Here is a 19429-nt window from a genome sequence, read left to right as displayed (position 1 = left end):
TGTTGTGATCCACACAGTTTGGTGAGGTCAATGAAGCAGATGCTTTTCTGGATCCCTTGCCTTCTCTATGTTCCAGCAAATGTTGGCAATTTGATCTCTGGTTCCCTGCCTTTGCTAAACCGAACTTGAACATCTGGAATTTCTATGTTCACATAATGCTGAAGCCTAGGCTGGAGGAATTGAGCATAACCTTAATAGCATGGGAGATGAGTGCAACTGTTCAGTGGCTTGAACATTCTTTAATACTGCCCTTCTTAGGAACTAGGATGAGGATTGACCCCTTCCTGTCCTCTGGTCCCTAGTGGCTTTTCCAAAATTTCTGACATATTGAGTGGAACACTTTACTAGCATCATCTTTTAGAATTTTAAGTAGCTTTGCTGACATTCTATCACCTCCACTAGCTTTATGGGCAGCAATGCTTCTTTTTTTTTTTTTTTTTTTTTTTTTTTTTTTTTTATTTTTATTTTTTTTTTTTAATATTATTTTATTAGTTGGAGGCCAATCACTTTACAACATTTCAGTGGGTTTTGTCATACATTGACATGAATCAGCCATATAGTTACATGTATTCCCCATCCCGATCCCCCCTCCCACCTCCCTCCCCACCCGACTCCTCAGGGTCCTCCCAGTGCACCAGGCCCGAGCACCTGACTCATGTATCCCACCTGGGCTGGTGGTCCGTTTCACCATAGATAATATACATGCTGTTCTTTCAAAACATCCCACCCTCACGTTCTCCCCCAGAGTTCAAAAGTCTGTTCTGTATTTCTGTGTCTCTTTTTCTGTTTTGCATATAGGGTTATCGCCACCATCTATCTAAATTCCGTATATATGTGTTAGTATACTGTAATGTTCTTTATCTTTCTGACTTACTTCACTCTGTATAATGGGCTCCAGTTTCATCCATCTCATTAGAACTGATTCAAATGAATTCTTTTTAACGGCTGAGTAATATTCCATGGTGTATATGTACCACAGCTTCCTTATCCATTCATCTGCTGATGGGCATCTAGGTTGCTTCCATGTCCTGGCTATTATAAACAGTGCTGTTAAATTAAAAGCTTTTGCACAACAAAGGAAACTATAAGTAAGGTGAAAAGACAGCCCTCAGATTGGGAGAAAATAATAACAAATGAGGAAACAGACAAAGGATTAATCTCAAAAATATACAAGCAACTCCTGAAGCTCAATTCCAGAAAAATAAACGACCCAATCAAAAAATGGGCCAAAGAACTAAACAGACATTTCTCCAAAGAAGACATACAGATGGCTAACAAACACATGAAAAGATGCTCAACATCACTCATCATCAGAGAAATGCAAATCAAAACCACAATGAGGTACCATTACACGCCAGTCAGGATGGCTGCTATCCAAAAGTCTACAAGCAATAAATGCTGGAGAGGGTGTGGAGAAAAGGGAACCCTCTTACACTGTTGGTGGGAATGCAAACTAGTACAGCCACTATGGAAAACAGTGTGGAGATTTCTTAAAAAACTGGAAATAGAACTGCCATATGACCCAGCAATACCACTTCTGGGCATACACACTGAGGAATCCAGATCTGAAAGCAATGCTTCTTAAGACCCACTTGACTTCATATTCCAGAACATCTGGCTATGATTGAGAAAATACACCATTGTGATTATCTGGGTCATTAAGATTTTTTCTTTTTTTTTTTTTTCATATAGCTCTTCTGTGTACTTTTTCCATCGCTTCTTGGTCTATTCTGCTGTAATAGATCACAAAATACCAGAGTCAAAGTGATCTTGGGCAAGAAGAACTACGTTCGAGACTAGGGTTGCTGATTTCAAATTGTATTAGAGAGCTATAGTAATCAAAACAGAATGATTTGCTTCTGGCACGAAAGCAGACACATAGATCAACAGAGCAGAACAGAGAAGCAAGAAAGGAACACACACCCATATATTGTCAGTTAGCTTATGAGAAAGGAGCCAAGACTATCAAGTGGGAAAAGGAGAAGCTTTTCAAATATTGCATGGGGAAAACTGAATAATTCTATGGAAAAATGAAACTGTGCCCCTGTCTTTTACCATACACAAAAATTAACTAAACAGGGATTAAAAAGTTTAACATGACTTGAAGCGATTAAACCCCTAGAAGAGAACATTGAGGCAATCTTCTTGCCTTCTTTCTTTGCAATGAGTTTTTGGGTTTCACACCAAAAGCCAAGGCAACAAGGCAACAACTGCAAAAACAAACAAGTGACACCACATCAAACTCCAAACAAAGGAACATCAACAAAATCAAATGGCAATTTACAGATTGACAGAAGGTATTTCCAAATCATATATTTGAGTTCAGCTCAGTTCAGTCGCTCAGCCATGTCCAACTCTTTGCGACCCCATGAATCGCAGCATGCCAGGACTACCTGTCCATCACCAGCTCTCGGAGTTTACCCAAACTCATGTCCATGGAGTCGGTGATGCCATCCAGCCATCTCATCCTCTGTCACCCCCTTCTCCTCCTGCCCCCACATATTTGATAAGAGCTTAATATCCAAAAATACATGCGAGATACCACTCAAGGGCAAAAAACACCAAATAATACAAATTTTTAATGGAGCTTTCGAAAATTAATAGTTTCATTAAATCTGAAGATTAGTCTGTAGATGAGAGACACAGCAAGGTTTTCCTTCTAGAACAACAAAAGTCTGTGCCTACTTGGTATTACTTTATTCATCTCCACTCATTTGTTGGACAATTACTATACAAAGTGTACATTCTTGTTAATAGAAATCACCCCACATTGAGCTATAATATATACTAAGAACAGCCACACTGGGAAAAAAACAAACAAACTAATATTTGCATATCTACTATGAGACATATAAAAAACAAGGTCATCTCCAGAGTTTACCACTCCATTGTTTTCTATATTTCATTTCAAAATTGAGCCACTAAGTAAGGTAAATGAGTTAAGAGAGCTCAATGATATATAGAGAGAAAATCAGTTTCAAATGGGAGCATTAATGGATTATAATTTGGAGATAATTTAATACTAGTGTTGCAACTGTAGTCCTTTTGATTCTCTACTGCATCAGGGTAATACTTCATTATAAATATTAATACCAACATAGGGACACATACCACTAAAGTGATAGTGATTAAAGAAAGACATAGAATATTTAGGCAAAAAGTGAAAGTATGGGAAGTCAGCAATGGTAGTAAAGTAAAGGGCAGCATTGCCTTGAGAGGAAGGAAGGTTCTCAAAGTTTCTTGAAACACCAAGAATGAGCCAGATGTGAGGAATTAGCTTAATTTGTAAACCAGAAATTCTGCCAGAAGAAATTTAAGTTCATAAAAATATTACGATGTTAAAACCCACAATTTAGACAGAGAATAGGGTAGGGTATGGTATATAGACATTCAAATTCTCCATTGCTTAGTGCATCAGGCACTCAAGGAACACTCTCACTGAAGTCCTTCTCTATTGCTCAACCTACAGGTACCACCATGGAGAAAGAGATAGCTCTCCTCCACAGGAAGCTGTACCTTACATTTATGGCCTCATGGCTTTCCTTAAAAAGCATTTGATGCAGCAGATTTCCTCCATCCCATCCCGTCCGGCTGACTCCCCACGTTCAACAGGAGTGCTCATCCTGAGCTCATTCTGCAGTCCCAATGGCCTCAGCTCCCAGCTCCCGTGGACATCAGTGGACTTACAACCCTGTCCAAGGTATGAAACGCAGCAGCATGGCTTGTCTATGTGGTTCTCACTCAGATGGTCACAGGTTAGTTATTTCACTTCCCAACAGCTTCAAATGACTTCCCCATTCCAGTGGATGGCCATGGATACAGGGATCTCTCCCCTGCACTTCAGCTCCATCAGCCCCAGGTGCAGGCTGGTCCCACTTACTCTCCTCCTTCTTTCCCCTTCATCCTCGACTCTTCTCTCCTTTGTCCTACCGAGTTCTGTGTGGCCCCTAATATTCCTCCTCAGTAGTCTGGGCATCCCGCCAGTATTCACCTGGTCTTCTGACAGAACTGCTGCATCTTTAGACATTCTTGATGCATCGGTGGAGAGAGGTGTACCCCACTCTCAACTACCACTCCATCATCCTGTCCACCCCCATTTGTGAATGTATTAGAAATGAGTTTCCCTTTCTTTTAAGTATCATTGCCATCACCACACATGTTTAACTTTTGCTTTTTGAGGAAAACACAGGTAAGTTCCACTCTCTTCAGTTGAGTCAGGCATTCAGTCGTGTCCCACTCTTTTGACCCCATGGACTATGGCAACACAGGCTTCCCTGTCCATAACCAACATCCAGAGCTTGATCAATCTCATTATTAGATCTCATGATTAGATCATGAAGTTAAAATATTAGAATCTCAGTTCAGTTCAGTAACTCTGTCGTGTCCGACTCTTTGCAACCCCATGAATCATAGCACGCCAGGCCTCCCTGTCCATCACAAACTCCCAGAGTTTACTCAAACTAATGTTGATCTAGTAGGTGATGCCATCCAGCCATCTCATCCTCTGTCGTCCCCTTCTCCTCCTGCCCCCAATACCTCCCATCATCAGGGTCTCTTTCAATGAGTCACTCTTTGCATGAGGCAGCCAAAGTATTGGAGTTTCAGCTTCAGCATCAGATCTTCCAAAGAACACCCGGGACTGAGCTCCTTTAGGATGGACATGTTGGATCTACTTGCTGTCCAAGGGACTCTAAAGAGTCTTTGCCAATACTACAGCTCAAAAGCATAAATTTTTCAAAGCTCAGCTTTCTTTACCATCCAACTCTCACATCCATACACGACCACTGGAAAAACCATAGCCTTGACAGGACATACCTTTGTTGGCAAAGTAATGTCTCTGCTTTTAAACATGCTATCTAAGTTGGTAATAACTTTCCTTCCAAGGAGTAAGTGTCTTTTAATTTCATGGCTGCAATCTGCATCTGTAGTGATTTTGGAGCCCCAGGAACAAAGTCTGACACTGTTTCCACTGTTTTCCCCATCTATTTCCAATGAAGTGATGGGACAAGATACCATGATCTTAATTTTCTGAATGTTGAACTTAAAGCTCACTTTTTCACTCTCCTCTTTCACTTTCATTAAGAGGATTTTTAGTTCCTCTTCACTTTCTGTCTCAAGGGTGGTGTCATCTGTATATCTGAGGTTATTGATATTTCTCCTGGCAATCTTGATTCCAGATTGTGCTTCTTCCAGCCCACGTTTCTCATGATATACTCTGCATATAAGTTAAATAAGCAGGGTGACAATATACAGCCTTGATGTACTCCTTTTCCTATTTGGAACCAGTCTGTTGTTCCATGTCCAATTCTAACTGTTGCTTCCTGACCTGCATACAGATTTCTCAGGAAGCAAGTCAGGTGGTCTGGTATTCCCTTCTCTTCCAGAATTTTCTACAGTTTATTGTGATCCGCACAGTCAACAGGTTTGGTATAGTCAATAAAGCAGAAGTAGACTTTTTTCTGGAACTCTCTTGCTTTTTCGATGTTCCAACAGATGTTGGCAATTTGATCTCTGGTTCCTCTGCCTTTTCTAAAACCAGCTTGAACATCTGCAAGTTCACGGTTCACATATTGCTGAAGCCTGACTTTCAGAATTTTGAGCATTATTTTCCTAGTGTGTGAGATGAGTGCAATTATGCCGTAGTTTGAGCAATGTTTAGGATTGCCTTTCCTTGGGAATTGCAATGAAAATTGACCTTTTCAAGTCCTGTGGCCACTGCTGATTTTTCCAAATTTGCTGGCATATTGAGTGCAGTACTTTCACAGCATCATCTTTCAGGATTTGAAATAGCTCAACTGGAATTCCATCACATCCACTATCTTTGTTCCTAGTGATGCCTTCTAAGGCCCACTTGACTTCACATTCCAGGATGTCTGGATCTACGTGAATGACCACACCATTGTGATTATCTGGGTTGTGAAGATCGTTTTTGTACAGTTCTTCTGTATATTCATGCCACCTCTTCTCTGCATCTTCTGCTTCTCTTAGGTCTATGCCATTTCTATGCTTTATCGAACCCATCTTTGTATGAAATGTTCCCTTTGTATCTCTCATTTTCTTGGAGTGATCTCTTGTCTTTCCCTTTCTGTTTTCCTCTATATCTTTGCATTGATCACTATGGAAGGTTTTCTTATCTCTCCTTGCTATTCTTTGGAACTCTGCATTGAAATGGAAATATCTTTCCATTTCTCCTTTGCTTTTCACTTCTCTTCTTTTCACAGTTATTTGAAAGGTCTCCTCAAACAACCATTTTGCCTTTTTGCATTTCTTTTCCATGGGGATGATCTTGATCCCTGTCTCTTTTACAATGTCATGAACCGCTGTCCATAGTTCATCAGCACTCTATCAGATCTAGTTCCTTAAATCTATTTCTCACTTCTACTGTATAGTCATTACGGATTTGATTTAGGTCATACCTGAATGGTCTAGTGGTTTTTCATACTTTCTTCAATTTAAGTCTGAATTTGGCCATAAGGAGTTCATGATCTGAGCCACAGTCAGCTCCTAGTCTTGTTTTTGCTGACTGTATAGAGCTTCTCCATCTTTCGCTATGAAGAATATAATCAATCTGAATTCAGTTTCAACCATAGGTGTTTTCCATGTGTAGAGTCTTCTCTTGTATTGCTAGAAGAAGGTGTTTGCTATGACCAGTGTATTCTCTTGGCAAAACTCTATTAGCCTTTGTCCTGCTTCATTCTGTACTCCAAGGCCAAATGTGCCTGTTACTCCAGGTGTTTTTTGACTTCCTACTTTTGCATTCCAGTCCCCTAGAATGAAAAGAGCATCTTTTTTTGGGTGTTAGTCCTAAAAGGTCTTGTAGGTCTTCATAGAACTGTTCAACTTCAGCTTCTTCAGTGTTACTGGTTGGGGCATAGTTTTGGATTATCATAATTTTTAATGGATTGCCTTGGAAATGAACAGAGATCATACTGTCATTTTTGAGATTGCCACCAAGTACTGCATTTTGAACTCTTTTGTTGACCGAGATGGCTACTGCATTTCTTCTAAGGGATTCCTGCACACACTAGTAGATATAATGGTCATCTGAGTTAATTTCACCCATTCCAGTCCATTTTAGTTCACTGATTCCTAGAATGTCGACATTCACCTTTGCCATCTCCTGTTTGACCGCTTCCAATTTGCCTTGATTCATGGACCTAACTTTCCAGGTCCTATGCAATATTGCTCTTTATAGCATCAGACCTTGCTTCTCTCACTAGTCCCATCCTCAAATGGGTATTGTTTTTTCTTTGGCTCCATTCCTTCATTCTTTCTGGAGTTATTTCTCCACTGATCTCCAGTAGCATATTGGGCACCTTCCGAGCTGTGGAGTTCCTCTTTCAGTATCCTCTCATTTTGCCTTTTCATACTGTTCATGGGGTTCTCAAGGCAAGAATTCTGAAGTGGATTGCCATTCCCTTCTCCAGGGGACCACATTCTGTCAGACCTCTCCACCGCGATCCATCCATCTTGGGTGGCCCCACACAGCATGGCTTAGTCTCATGAGTTAGACAAGACTGTGGTCCTGTGATCAGATTGTCTAGTTTTCTGTGATTATAACTTTAGTGTGTCTGCCCTCTGATGCCTTCTTGCAACACCTACCGTCTTACTTGGGTTTCTCTTACATTGGACGTGGGATATCTCTTTATGGCTGCTCCAGCAAAGCCCAACCACTGCTTCTTATCTTGGACCAGGGGTATCTCCTCATGGCCGCCCCTCCTGACCTTGAACGTGGAGTACCTCCTCTCGGCCCAGCCGCAACACTTTGGCCGTGGGGTTGCTCCTCTCGGCCACAGCCCATGACCTCGGTCGTGGGGTACCTCTCTCTGATGCAATCCCTGACCTCGGAAGTGGGATAGCCCCCTCAGCCGCCGCCTCTGATCTCAGACCTGGGGTAGATCATCTCTGCCATTCCTACACTGTTGCAACCTGGTGCTCTCTGTCACGACCCCTGACCTTGGGCGAGTGGCTGCTCCTCACGGCCACGCTTCTGCGCAGTCCATCATGCAGAATCCAGAGTCCGGGTTGGGACATTTTAGGGACTGGGGAAGCATTGGTTTCTAGAGATTTGCTCAGCACGCCTCCTTCTGCATCCTCTTCTGATGACAGAGCCTGTCGTTGATGGGTCTAAATTAGAACCTCAGAACATATTAATTTTTTATACATGAGAATATGTAACTTTAAAAATCACTACCTATTTGTCCTACCCTCCAGTCTTTGGCAATCATTTTTCTACTCTGAGTTCCATCTTTTTTCCTGAGATTCCTTATAATTGCGATCATAGAGTATTTTTCTTCCTCTGACTTAGTTAACTTGGTGTAATACCCTCCAGTTTCATCCAAGTAGCCACAAATCGAAGGACTTCTTTCTTTTTCTAATGGCTAAATAATATTTACCTATATATGTCACATCACATTGCTTTAATACATTCACCTATTGAAAGATACTCAGTTTGTTCCTATACCAAGGCTACTATGAATACTGCAATGAACTTGGGAATACAGATCTCTCTTTGAGACAATGATTTCAATTCCTTTGACTATATATCCAGAAGTCGGATAATGGATCACATAACAGCTCTCTCTTAAATTTCTTGAGGAACCACCAGGATATTTTTCCATGACAGTCGCACTGGTACACATCCCTACAAACAGTGCATCAGTTCAGTTCAGTTCAGTCGCTCAGGCATGTCCGAGTCTTTGCAACCCCATGCATTGCAGCACGCCAGGCCTCCCTGTCCATCACAGTCTCCTGGAGTTTACTCAAACTCATGCCCATCAAGTCAGTGATGCCATCCAAGCATCTCATCCTCTGTCGTCCCCTTCTTCTCCTGCCCCCATCCTTCCCAGCATTAGGTTCTTTTCCAATGAGTCAACTCTTCGCATGAGGCGGCCAAAGTATTGGAGTTTCAGCTTCAACATCAGTCCTTCCAATGACCACCCAGGACTGATCTCCTTTAGGATGGACTGGTTACATCTCCTTGCAGTCCAAGGGACTCTCAAGAGTCTTCTCCAACACCACAGTTCAAAAGCATCGATTCTTTGGCGCTCAGCTTTCTTCACAGTCCAACTCTCACATCCATACATGACCGCTGGAAAAACCATAGCCTTCTCCAGACGGATCTTTGTTGGCAAAATAGTGTCTCTGCTTTAATATGCTATCTAAGTTGGTCATGACTTTCCTTCCAAGGAGTAAGCATCTTTTAATTTCATGACTGCAATCACCATCTGCAGTGATTTTGGAGCCCCCAAAAATAAAGTCTGACACTGTTTCCACTGTCTCCCCATCTATTTCCCATGAGGTGATGGGGCCAGATGTCATAATCTTAGTTTTCTGAATGTTAAGCTTTAAGCCAACTTTTTCACTCTCCTCTTTCACTTTCATCGAGAAGCTTTTTAGTTCCTCTTCACTTTCTGCCATAAGGGTCCCATTTTCTCTATATCCTCAATAACATTTGTCATGTCTTAATTTTTTGGCACTAGTCATTCAAACAGTTATGAGGTGATAACTCTTTTGCTTTTGATCTGCTTTTCCTTTGATTATTAGTGATGCTGAACATCTTGTCATATACCTCTTGATCATTTATATGTCTTATTTGTGGGAAAATGTCTATTCTTTCAAGACATAGCATACATTAGGTTTACTATATTCTGATATACAAAACTCAGTTGCCTACCTGTATATCAACAACAAACTTTCAGAAAGTGGAACAAAGAAAACAATCCCATTTACTATTGCATCACAAAAAGATAAAAAACTTAGAAATAAACTTAAGCAAGGTGTTGAAAGATTTTATACAAAACCTTTAAGACATTGACAAGAGAAGTTTAAAAAGCATTAAAGATATGTAAAGTTAGGTGGTCGTTTCAATGTGTTTCTTGAGGTAGGATTTGTATTACTTTAAACTTCCCTGTTAGAACTGCTTATGTTGAATCGTATAGGTTTTAGATCATCATGTTTTCATTGTTCTTTCTTTCTAGGACTGTTTCGATTTCCTTTATTTCTTCAGTAACATGTTCATTTTTAGAAATGGTTTGTTTAATCTTCATGTGTTTTTGGTCTTTAATTTTTTTTTTTTTAAATTCCTATAGTCGTTATCTAGTCTCACAGTGTTGTGTTCAGAGAAAATGCTTGATAAAATTTCAATTTTCTTAAATTCACTGAGGTTTGATTTGTGACCCAAGATGAGAAAAATGTTCCACGTTCACCTGAGAAGAAAGTGTATTCTGCATTTGGATGGAATTTGCTGAAGATATCTATTAGGTCTGTTTGCTCTAATAGTTCCCTTTAGGCTTATGTTTCCTTATTAATTTTCTGTTTTGATAATCTATCCATTGGTAGAGGTGGGGTGTTAACATGCCCTACTATTATTGTGTTACTGTCAATTTCCCGTTTTATGTCAGTTAGTGTTCACCTTATGTATGGAAGTGCTCCTATGTTGGGTACACAAATATTTAAAATTGTTTTGTCTTTTTCTTGGACTGATCCCTTGATCATTTTGTAGTGTCCTTCTTTATCCCTTATAAAATATTTATTTTAAGGTCTATTTTTTCTGATATGAAAATTGCCAATCTGGTTTTCTTGGATTTTCATTTGCATGGTATATCTATTTCCATCCTCACTTTCAGTCTGTATGAGTCTCTAGGACTGAAGTGTGCCTCTTGTAGACAGCATATATATGGGTCTTGTTTTTGTATCCGTTCAGACAGTTCGTGTCTTTGGATAAGAATGGGAGAAGATAATAGCAAATAAAACAACTGATAAAGGATTGCATTCTGGAGAACAAGTAGCTCAAACAAGTCAGTCATCAAAAACAAAGGCAAGAGTTGAAAAAATAAACTAGTGAGACCACTTCAAACTCAAAATCTTCTGCATAGTAAAAGAAGCCATCAAGAAAATGAAATGGTAAACTATGGAATGAAAAAAAAGTTGTAAATCACATATTTCATAAGGGCTTCATATCCAGGTATATATAAGAGACTCATGCAACTCAGTAGTAGAAGAAATCAAGCAACCCAAATTATTAAATGGGCAAGTAAGAATAAGATTTTTGAGAAATCTGAAGATTAGATGGTAGATGACAGACACTGTCAGTTTTTCCTTCCAAAACAGAAGCCTGTGTCTTCCTGATATTGTTTTCTTTATTTCCAGTCTCCTGTTTGGTGATTGCACTTCACAGTATGCAACCTTTACTCAATAGCAATCACCCTACAATGAGTTATATGTGCTAATAGCCCCACTAGATATAAAAAACTAATAATTACATACTAAACCTCGAGGCATCAGAAATCCAAGATGATTTTCAGAATTTTCCACTCCATTGTTTTCTACATTCTGTTTCATAATTGAAACACCTAGTATAGTCAAGTGAGTAGGGGACCTCAATAATACATGCATAGTAAGTCATTTAAAACTGGGAGCATTACTGGATTAAAATATTTAGGGAATGTATTATTACTAATACTATTGTAATTTTATTCCTTTAATTCTCTGATATACTAGGTTGATATTTATTTAAAATAATAATACAGCCACTATGGAGAACAGGGTGGAGATTCCTTAAAACACTGTACATAGAAGTGCCATATGACTGAGCAATCCCACTGCTAGGCATACACACTGCGGAAACCAGAACTGAATGAGACACGTGTACCCCAATGTTCATCACAGCACTGTTTATAATAGCCAGCACATGGAAGCAACGTAGATGCCCATCAGCAGACAAATGTCTACAAAAGCTGTGGTACATATACGCAATGGAATATTACTCAGCCATGAAAAGTAAAACATTTGAATCAGTTCTAATGAGGTGGATGAAATGGAACCTAACATACTGAGTGAAGTAAGCCAGAAAGAAAAACACCAATACAGTATACTAAGGCATATATATGGATTTTAGAAAGATGTTATCACATGTGACACGAATGGCCAGTCCAGGTTCAATGCATGATCCAGGGTGCTCGGGGTTGGTGCACTGGGATAAGCCAGAGGGATGGGAAGGGGAGGGAGGTGGGAGGGGGGTCAGAAAGGGGAACACATGTACACCCATGGTGGATTCCTGTCAATGTATGGCAAATCCACTAAAATATTGTGAAGTAATTAGCCTCCAATTAAAATTAACAAAATGAAATAAACTAATAATACCAACATAGAGACACTTAGTACTCAAGTTACAGTAGATTGAGAAAGACAAAGTTTATGAGGCAGTGAAATCACAGAAAATTAGCAGTGGTATCAAAAGAAGGGGCAGTATTGCCTAGAAAGAAAGCAGAGTTCTCTAATTTTTTGGAGACAACACAAACAAGCCAGGTGGGAGCCAAACAGCTTAAGCTGTATACCAGAAACTTCACCAGAAGGAAAATCCAGTTCATAAAAGTATGCTGATGCTAAACACCAAAATCCAAACAGTAAGGAAATACAGTAGGGTGTATGTAGATCCTGAAAACTACTCAGAAATGTAGACATGGAAGCAAATATAATAATGATCATCAGAAAAATCAAAGCACAAAAGGGTCTGAAAAGTCAATCGTAATGAGACTTGATAGTCTGATAAAAAGAATAAGAGAATCAAATTAGAAAACCAAAATAGAAAGACTTGTGCACATGATAGAACCAGAGAATGCTCAGGAGAGAAAGTTTCGCACCTAGTGGACCAGCGAACAGAATCCTCAAGCATCAGGAATAAAAACCCTGACTGTGGGCTTCTGGGAACAGCCTCAGTTTCAAAGTTGGGGCACTATACCACCTAAAAGCGAATGCAGACAAGGATTATAGCTTGCTGTGACACTGAATCACAGACAATACTGTTTGTTAGTTGACTTTTCTCGTTCAACTATAAAGTTAATGAATCACAAATCAATGATAACTGACACCATCAGTTTCCAGTCAGATCATCTTTAGGCATACAATGTACATCTGAACCTGTTATATGATCCCCAAAAACATTTTTATACTTAAATTTATTGATGTTTAATTGAAGGGTAATTCCTTTACAATACTGCACTGCTTTCGGCCAAACATCAACATGAGTCAGCCACAGTTTTACCTGTGTCCCCTCACTCTTGAACCTCCTTCACACCTCTCTTTCCGTCCCAGCCGTCGAACTTGTTACAGAAAAATATAGAAGCCTTCACAAATTTGTCTGTCATCCTAGGGCCAGGGCAATGCTAATATTCTCAGTATTATTCCAATTTCTAATATCTGTGCTACCAAAGCAAACACACACACAACTCTTTAACAGAAAAAATGATCATATATTTTAATACTGAGTCCTGGCATTAAACTGTCTTTAAAAAATAGCCTAAACACTCTGGCTCAGAATTAAGTTCCAAATGCTTGTAGAGCACAGAAGTACTTCTGGGAGCAATATAAAAATGCACGGAGTAACCTACTTCTCCAACTATCTATCTGTGCAAATATCATCATCCATCTATATCTACACAGAGGGTGCTCCTATTTCCCCCACCCCAACTTCTACAGCACCAACTCCTGCTCAGACCAACAGGGAAAGAGATGGCTAACCTCCATAAGACAGATTTGATAACCTCAGGTGACTAGATCATCAGAATGGCTCATGTTTTTATTTTAGCAGGGTCCTGCCTGCTCCTGCTACTGGTCCTGTCAAATCTGCTCCTGTGCCAAGGCAACCTATGCCCGTCCTGCAGTCCTGACACCCCCCTGAGATCCCTTACAGATCTGTTTATAGATGCTGCCTGGTTATCCCACGACATCCATAACCTTTCCACAATGATGTTCAAAGAGTTTGTAAGTACTGTGGTGGTGGTGGTGTAGTAGCTAAATCGTGTACGACACTTTCCACCCCATGCACTGTAGCCCGCCAGGCTCTCCAAAGGAAATTTCACATAAGTGACTGGCCTATGCTATCCTTTAAACAAGAAGGTTGCAATAACACACTCTCTAGGTACAAGATGCTGTCTGTTCATAAGATGGTGAAATCGAAAAAAGGATCAGTTTTGTGAAATCTCAAAGATTCCTAAGAAGTGTGATGATTTTTTCAATTTCCTTTCATTCATTATCTTTTTTTAAAATTTCCAAAATAAATGAATTTGTATTTGTCATCCAGGAATGCCATAAGAGAATACAATAGACTCAGTGGAATAAACACCAGAAATTTATTTCCTCACAGTTCTGGGAGTTAGAAGTCCCAGATCAGGGCAGTAGCAAGGTGAGGTTCTGGTAAGAATTCTTTCTTCCCAGGATGGCTTCTCCATGCGACCTCACACAGGGTGGGGGGTGGGGAAGACAGACAGAGGAAAGGACACACAGACACAGAGACAGAAGAGAAAATTCTCTGGTGTTTCGCTTCACAGAGACACTAAACCTATTGGATGAGTGTTCCATCCTAAGAACTCATTTAACATTAATATCTCCTGCATTAGCAGGAATGTTCTTTATCATTACCATCCCTGGGAAGCACCAACTATTGGTACATATGTACTATATTTGTACATACAGTTAAAAAAAAAAAAGGATAATAATAAACAGAGAAGGGAAAAGTTTAAACTTAGAAGAGTTAGATGTGAAATCATTTTTATAGAGACAATGTATAGAAAAAGTAGGAAAAGAATGAATTTCAAATTTTGCGATGCCCCCTGTTAAAAAAAATTACACATCTATCAAACATAAATGTTCTTGTAATGGGTTCATCTACTGAATGCCCAACAACCCTAACTAATTGCCTGATCACTTTTAGGATGAAAAATATGCCCAGGGCACACAGTACTATATCAATGCCACCAAGAGCTGCCACACAGATCCCCTCCATGCTCCTGAAGAGAGAGAAGAAGCCCAACAGATGAACGTGAGTCTTTCACCTGGGTTTTTCACCAGATTAGTGAGACAGTATGTAGGTTACCAGGCTTCAGACTATTAGAGGTCATGGTACCTGTACATGTAGAAAAAGATGGAGGAACTGTAAGTCATTGAAGAGGAATTATATTATTCATTTGATGAAGCATGAGTGAAATCAAGGGATAACTAAAGATCTGTAGGAGCAAAACCAAGAAGAGATCTATAAACTGTCCAAGCACACGTTAGTTCAACCAATGCATCCGACACAGGATTGCAGCTACTTATTCTGTATGAAAACAGGAAATGAATGGGAACTTCCATGTGTAAAATATAAGACTGCAAAATTCATGAATATGTAAGAAACACACCCTAGTCTTGAGTACTCCCTGTTACTAGTGACTCCTACTTGGGAGTCCTATACTGCACCATTCGAGCATCACGTCTGCCTTTCTAGGTTCTCCTGATTCTGCTTCTACTTCTCTGATACGTCCCTCATTCATCATTCTCAATCATTCCTCTGTCACCTTTTATTCTTAATTTGCAAGTCTCCCCCACAATGGCCTATAAAACATTGCTTTGCTTTTCATGGCCGCAACAATTGCCTCTGTTCTGAGGACAAAACTGTTTACATATCAAGCCTCAATCATTTATGGCAGCTCTAAATGTTGACCATTATAATCTCTCCTTTCTGATTTCCTGCATTATCCCTGGCCCTAACATTATTTAAAATATTTTCACATGCATCTCCCCTTAAAATTCTATCCTCTCTCTCTACAACCTTCTTAATGATATCAGGATTCTTTTCCTCTGCTAAGCTCATTAATAATGAGGATGATCAAGTAAAGGAAAAGTCAAAGAGCAAGAAGATGAAGGATTTTTCAATAATCTTGAATTTAAATTTTATTGATAGTTACTAAATGGCCATACATTTTACTAAGCACTTTATGTGCTTAGTACTATTCCTAGCACATTACTATATTTAATCCTATACAGTTCTATGTTCTTTACCACTAAAACAGTTCATGGATGTAAAGAAATTGAGCATATTAACTAGAGATCTTCAGCCCCCAGTAATTTCATGCTCAATTCTACTAGTAGTAGTGAACTAGGGGCGAAACTAGGGGCGAAAATCCTCCACTGTGAATTCCACGGATGCTGTCACTAAAGACAACGCTGTGCCATTATCTGCCTGGACACATGTCAACAAGTCAGACTCTTCTGATACCAGCATGGGGGCTGGTGTTGGGATCAACTGATGAAAGAAAGCCTGTTTACGAATGTCATGTCTTCTTCATTGTCTCTTTGTTGTAATATCATAAAACAAACTTCCAATCAAAAATCAATAAGAATGACTCATCTGATTCATTAATACGAAAGAATCACTGGGTGACAATGATTTGGACACAGGTAGAATGCCTTTTTCCTGGGTCAGGTGCTGCAGGTACATACTGTGTTGTCAAAAAATACTTAGATTTCTCTCACACAAATGTACAAACATAAAAGAACTCACTGAGCGGTGATAGAATTTCAGAGGGAAAAAGAAAATTCTTCATGGTATAAATTAGAACGTATCAGAAGAATTAGTTTCTAAAATAACCTAGATTTTTAATAATTCAGTGAAGTGTGAACTAATAGCTTACTTTAGCAACTTTTACTACCTTCAAAAATCTCTGCATACACATAGGAAAACCAATAGATTTTTTAGGTCAACTGCTCTGAGCAAAGATCACATTTTACCAAAACCACTGAATTATGATTATTTTAATGAGACCGTTTCTTATGGTTGCTTAGAATGAAGACCTTAGTAAGTTGATACTCAGCTTACTGTACACCTGGAATAAACCTCTGCATCATCTAGTCAACGAGCTGCAGAGTTTGAAAGAAGTCTCACAGTCTCTCCTATCAAGCACCATAGAGAATGAGAAAATGTCAGACAAACTTCAAGCATTCGTAGAGAGTCAATTCAGACAGGTGAGCATCCTGCGGAGGGATTTCTTGTTTTGTTTATGAATAAAAGAGGTGACCTCTGTAATGCATAAGGAGTTTTGAAATATCTCAGTTTGTAAGAATAAGATTCATGTCTTCTATATGCTAGACTGCTACTACATAAAGCAGGAGCCTAGTCATTCATAGAGATATATTCTACTGTAAAGGAATCAGATTTCACTGCAATTTTTTATATGTGTAGCCTTCCCTGTATTGTACACAATTCCACCAAAAGCTTGCCTCTTCCTGGGCACAGGTGGTTGACATATTATCAAGATTCAGAGAACTAGAGAACAGAATTTGCAAGCTCAGAATTTTCCTCAAAGTATCCCAGGACATCTGCTCTTGAAGTCCACTTGTCTTCTTTCTCTGTTCTCCTCAAATCAAAGGATGAGAGTGGGAAGGAAGAAGAGAGAAAATTAAAGCTAATCTTGAATTATGTTTCTACTTTTCAGATTCCTAGTTGTTTTCTCATAGGCTGGCTCCAAAATCCATATCTAGAGTGTTTTATATTTGTATGTGTTCCCCAAATCTTACTTTGATAATTAGAAGCAAAAAGATAAGCAAATTCTAATAAAACTCATAAAAGCCATTATCTTTTGGGTATTCAGATTATTGTTCCAGTCTTGCAGAAGCTGTTCAAGACTAACATTACCTGGTCAGGACTCTCATCCCTGATGTCCAGCGATGAAGATAGGCGTCATTCTGAATTTTATAACCTGTTCAAGTGCCTAAGCAGGGATTCACGAAAAGTTGACATTTACATCAAGATCCTGGCATGCCGAATGCTCAAAACGTGCTAAATCCACATCCACCCATCCAGATCTAAGTTGGTCATAATGATCTATCCCATAGCAAGCTCCTGTGAAATTTACAGCTTTTTAATGCATGCTCGAAGAAATGGGTCTTCTCTTAAAAAAATAAACACAGACTCTTTAGAGATGTCAAAATCTAAAAGTGAAATTTGTCAACATTTTTTATATTCATTTAATAGAAAATCAAATGAAAATCCACCCCTACAATTGAGAGAATGAAACCCCTATTAAAATTAGTCACAAATAGCAGATGCTGGTATTAGGAAGACCATTAAGAGATTATTTAAGAATCACAGCCAATTATTCTGTGTCAAGTTATTAGAATCAAAGAATTAGACAATTGTTCATGGTTCTGGTCATGCTACGAAAAAGACAGTATTCTCAGGTTACCGAATGGAAACAAACAAATGAAGAACCTTTGAAGTTCACTGACCTTATAGATTAGGAAATCACATGTCATGGATATAGTGAGGACTTAAACTGAGGTTTAAAAAAATCTCTATTTCCCAGAAGCAGGCCTTCAAGTTGTGGAGAAAGAGAGGGTGATATAAACACACAAATTGCTATATTACATGGTAGAATGAAGAAGAATAAGATGTGATGTCAACACAGTGCTACAGTAGATTGAAGTAAAGCTAGGAGCCATCTGAGTGTGTCATAGGAGTGACGCAAATGGTATTGCTTTATGATGGAGTTTTGAAAGGTTGATGGGATATTGATGTACAAAAATAGGAAAACAGTATATCTGTAAATTCATTTAGGGTCATCTTTTGAAGTAAGGATCTCCGACATCCTAGATCAAGGCAACTGAGATAGTAATACGTATAGCATCATAAGGTATCAGTGAATAATTAAGTTTGACAAAAACACAAGAAATGTTCATTGGTTATCATACATGCTGTATCTCTCATGATTATGCTCCCATGATATGCTGTATATATTATTGTAGGATTAGAATGGAGAAATGCTTGTATAGATTTTCATGCATTAGGGAGAATCATATATGCCAAAATGGAGAGTTTGTCTTTATTCTACAAAGCAACAGGAAACCAAGAACATTTAGCCCAAGAGAGTAGTATGTCCAGAATTAGAAAAGAGAAACTTTAATGTGGGTTGAGAAGTTGTGGGTGTTGGTGCTGGTAGAGAGAAAGAAAGACCAGAAAGAGCTGGGAATATTATGACACGAAAAATCAAAGAGGGCTCTGCCAGGTGATAAGATGCAAAGAATGTGAGAGATACAGGAAATGAAATAGACCTTGACCACATGCAAGGAATGAGGCAGACATGAGTCAGAAAAGGCATCCAACAATATGGGAGTGGTTGAGTCAATACATGACTGAAAAGTAGAAAGAAGAGAGGAGAAAAATTAAGGTTTTATCCAAAAGCACCTGAGCTCTCTTTTCCTGTATTTCATCAACTTAGTACCAGAAATCACCAAAACATGTTAAGGTTCTGCAGCAAATGATAGAAATAAGTACTCTACAGAACCTCTGCTAGACCCTGTGGAATACCAGAACCAAATCTCGAAGTACCCAGTGGTAACAAGCAGTAGTCACGAGTCATTTTTAACACTTAAATAAGACATAGATTGTAAAGCATAGATGATGAATGGAAATAAATTGGAAACAACACATTTCTTTACAGAACCAGCCTAAACAAAACCTAAAACCTAACAAAATAGAGGTGATGGTCCCCTTATTCATGTGTCCACTTTCTCCACGAGTTCCTCATTCTTTTGCCTGAATCCTCCATTGTTTACTAACCCTTCATTACCTTACTCTCAGCAGATGGTCAGCTAATCACTAATCAAATAAATA

The 19429-nt window shown here is 39.1% G+C and overlaps 1 protein-coding gene and 1 non-coding gene across 2 annotated transcripts; one reads left to right on the top strand and one right to left on the bottom strand.

Moving 5' to 3' along the window:
- The first annotated feature begins 3525 nt into the window (after positions 1–3525).
- Positions 3526–17600, top strand: LOC136151424 (chorionic somatomammotropin hormone 2-like). The gene is given in 5 exon segments (XM_065912533.1): positions 3526–3700; positions 13592–13764; positions 14714–14821; positions 16603–16782; positions 17409–17600. Coding segments are annotated over 5 exon segments (828 nt in total).
- On the bottom strand, positions 13114–13221 carry LOC136152002 (U6 spliceosomal RNA). The gene has a single exon (XR_010660163.1). It is a non-coding gene; the product is annotated as a U6 spliceosomal RNA (small nuclear RNA).
- Positions 17601–19429: the final 1829 nt, after the last annotated feature.

This window comes from Muntiacus reevesi, chromosome 20 (assembly GCF_963930625.1).
Source record: "Muntiacus reevesi chromosome 20, mMunRee1.1, whole genome shotgun sequence".
NCBI classification, from domain to species: Eukaryota; Metazoa; Chordata; class Mammalia; order Artiodactyla; family Cervidae; genus Muntiacus; species Muntiacus reevesi.
Note: the sequence above shows the minus strand (reverse complement) of the source record. Positions and strands in the feature narration are given on the sequence as shown.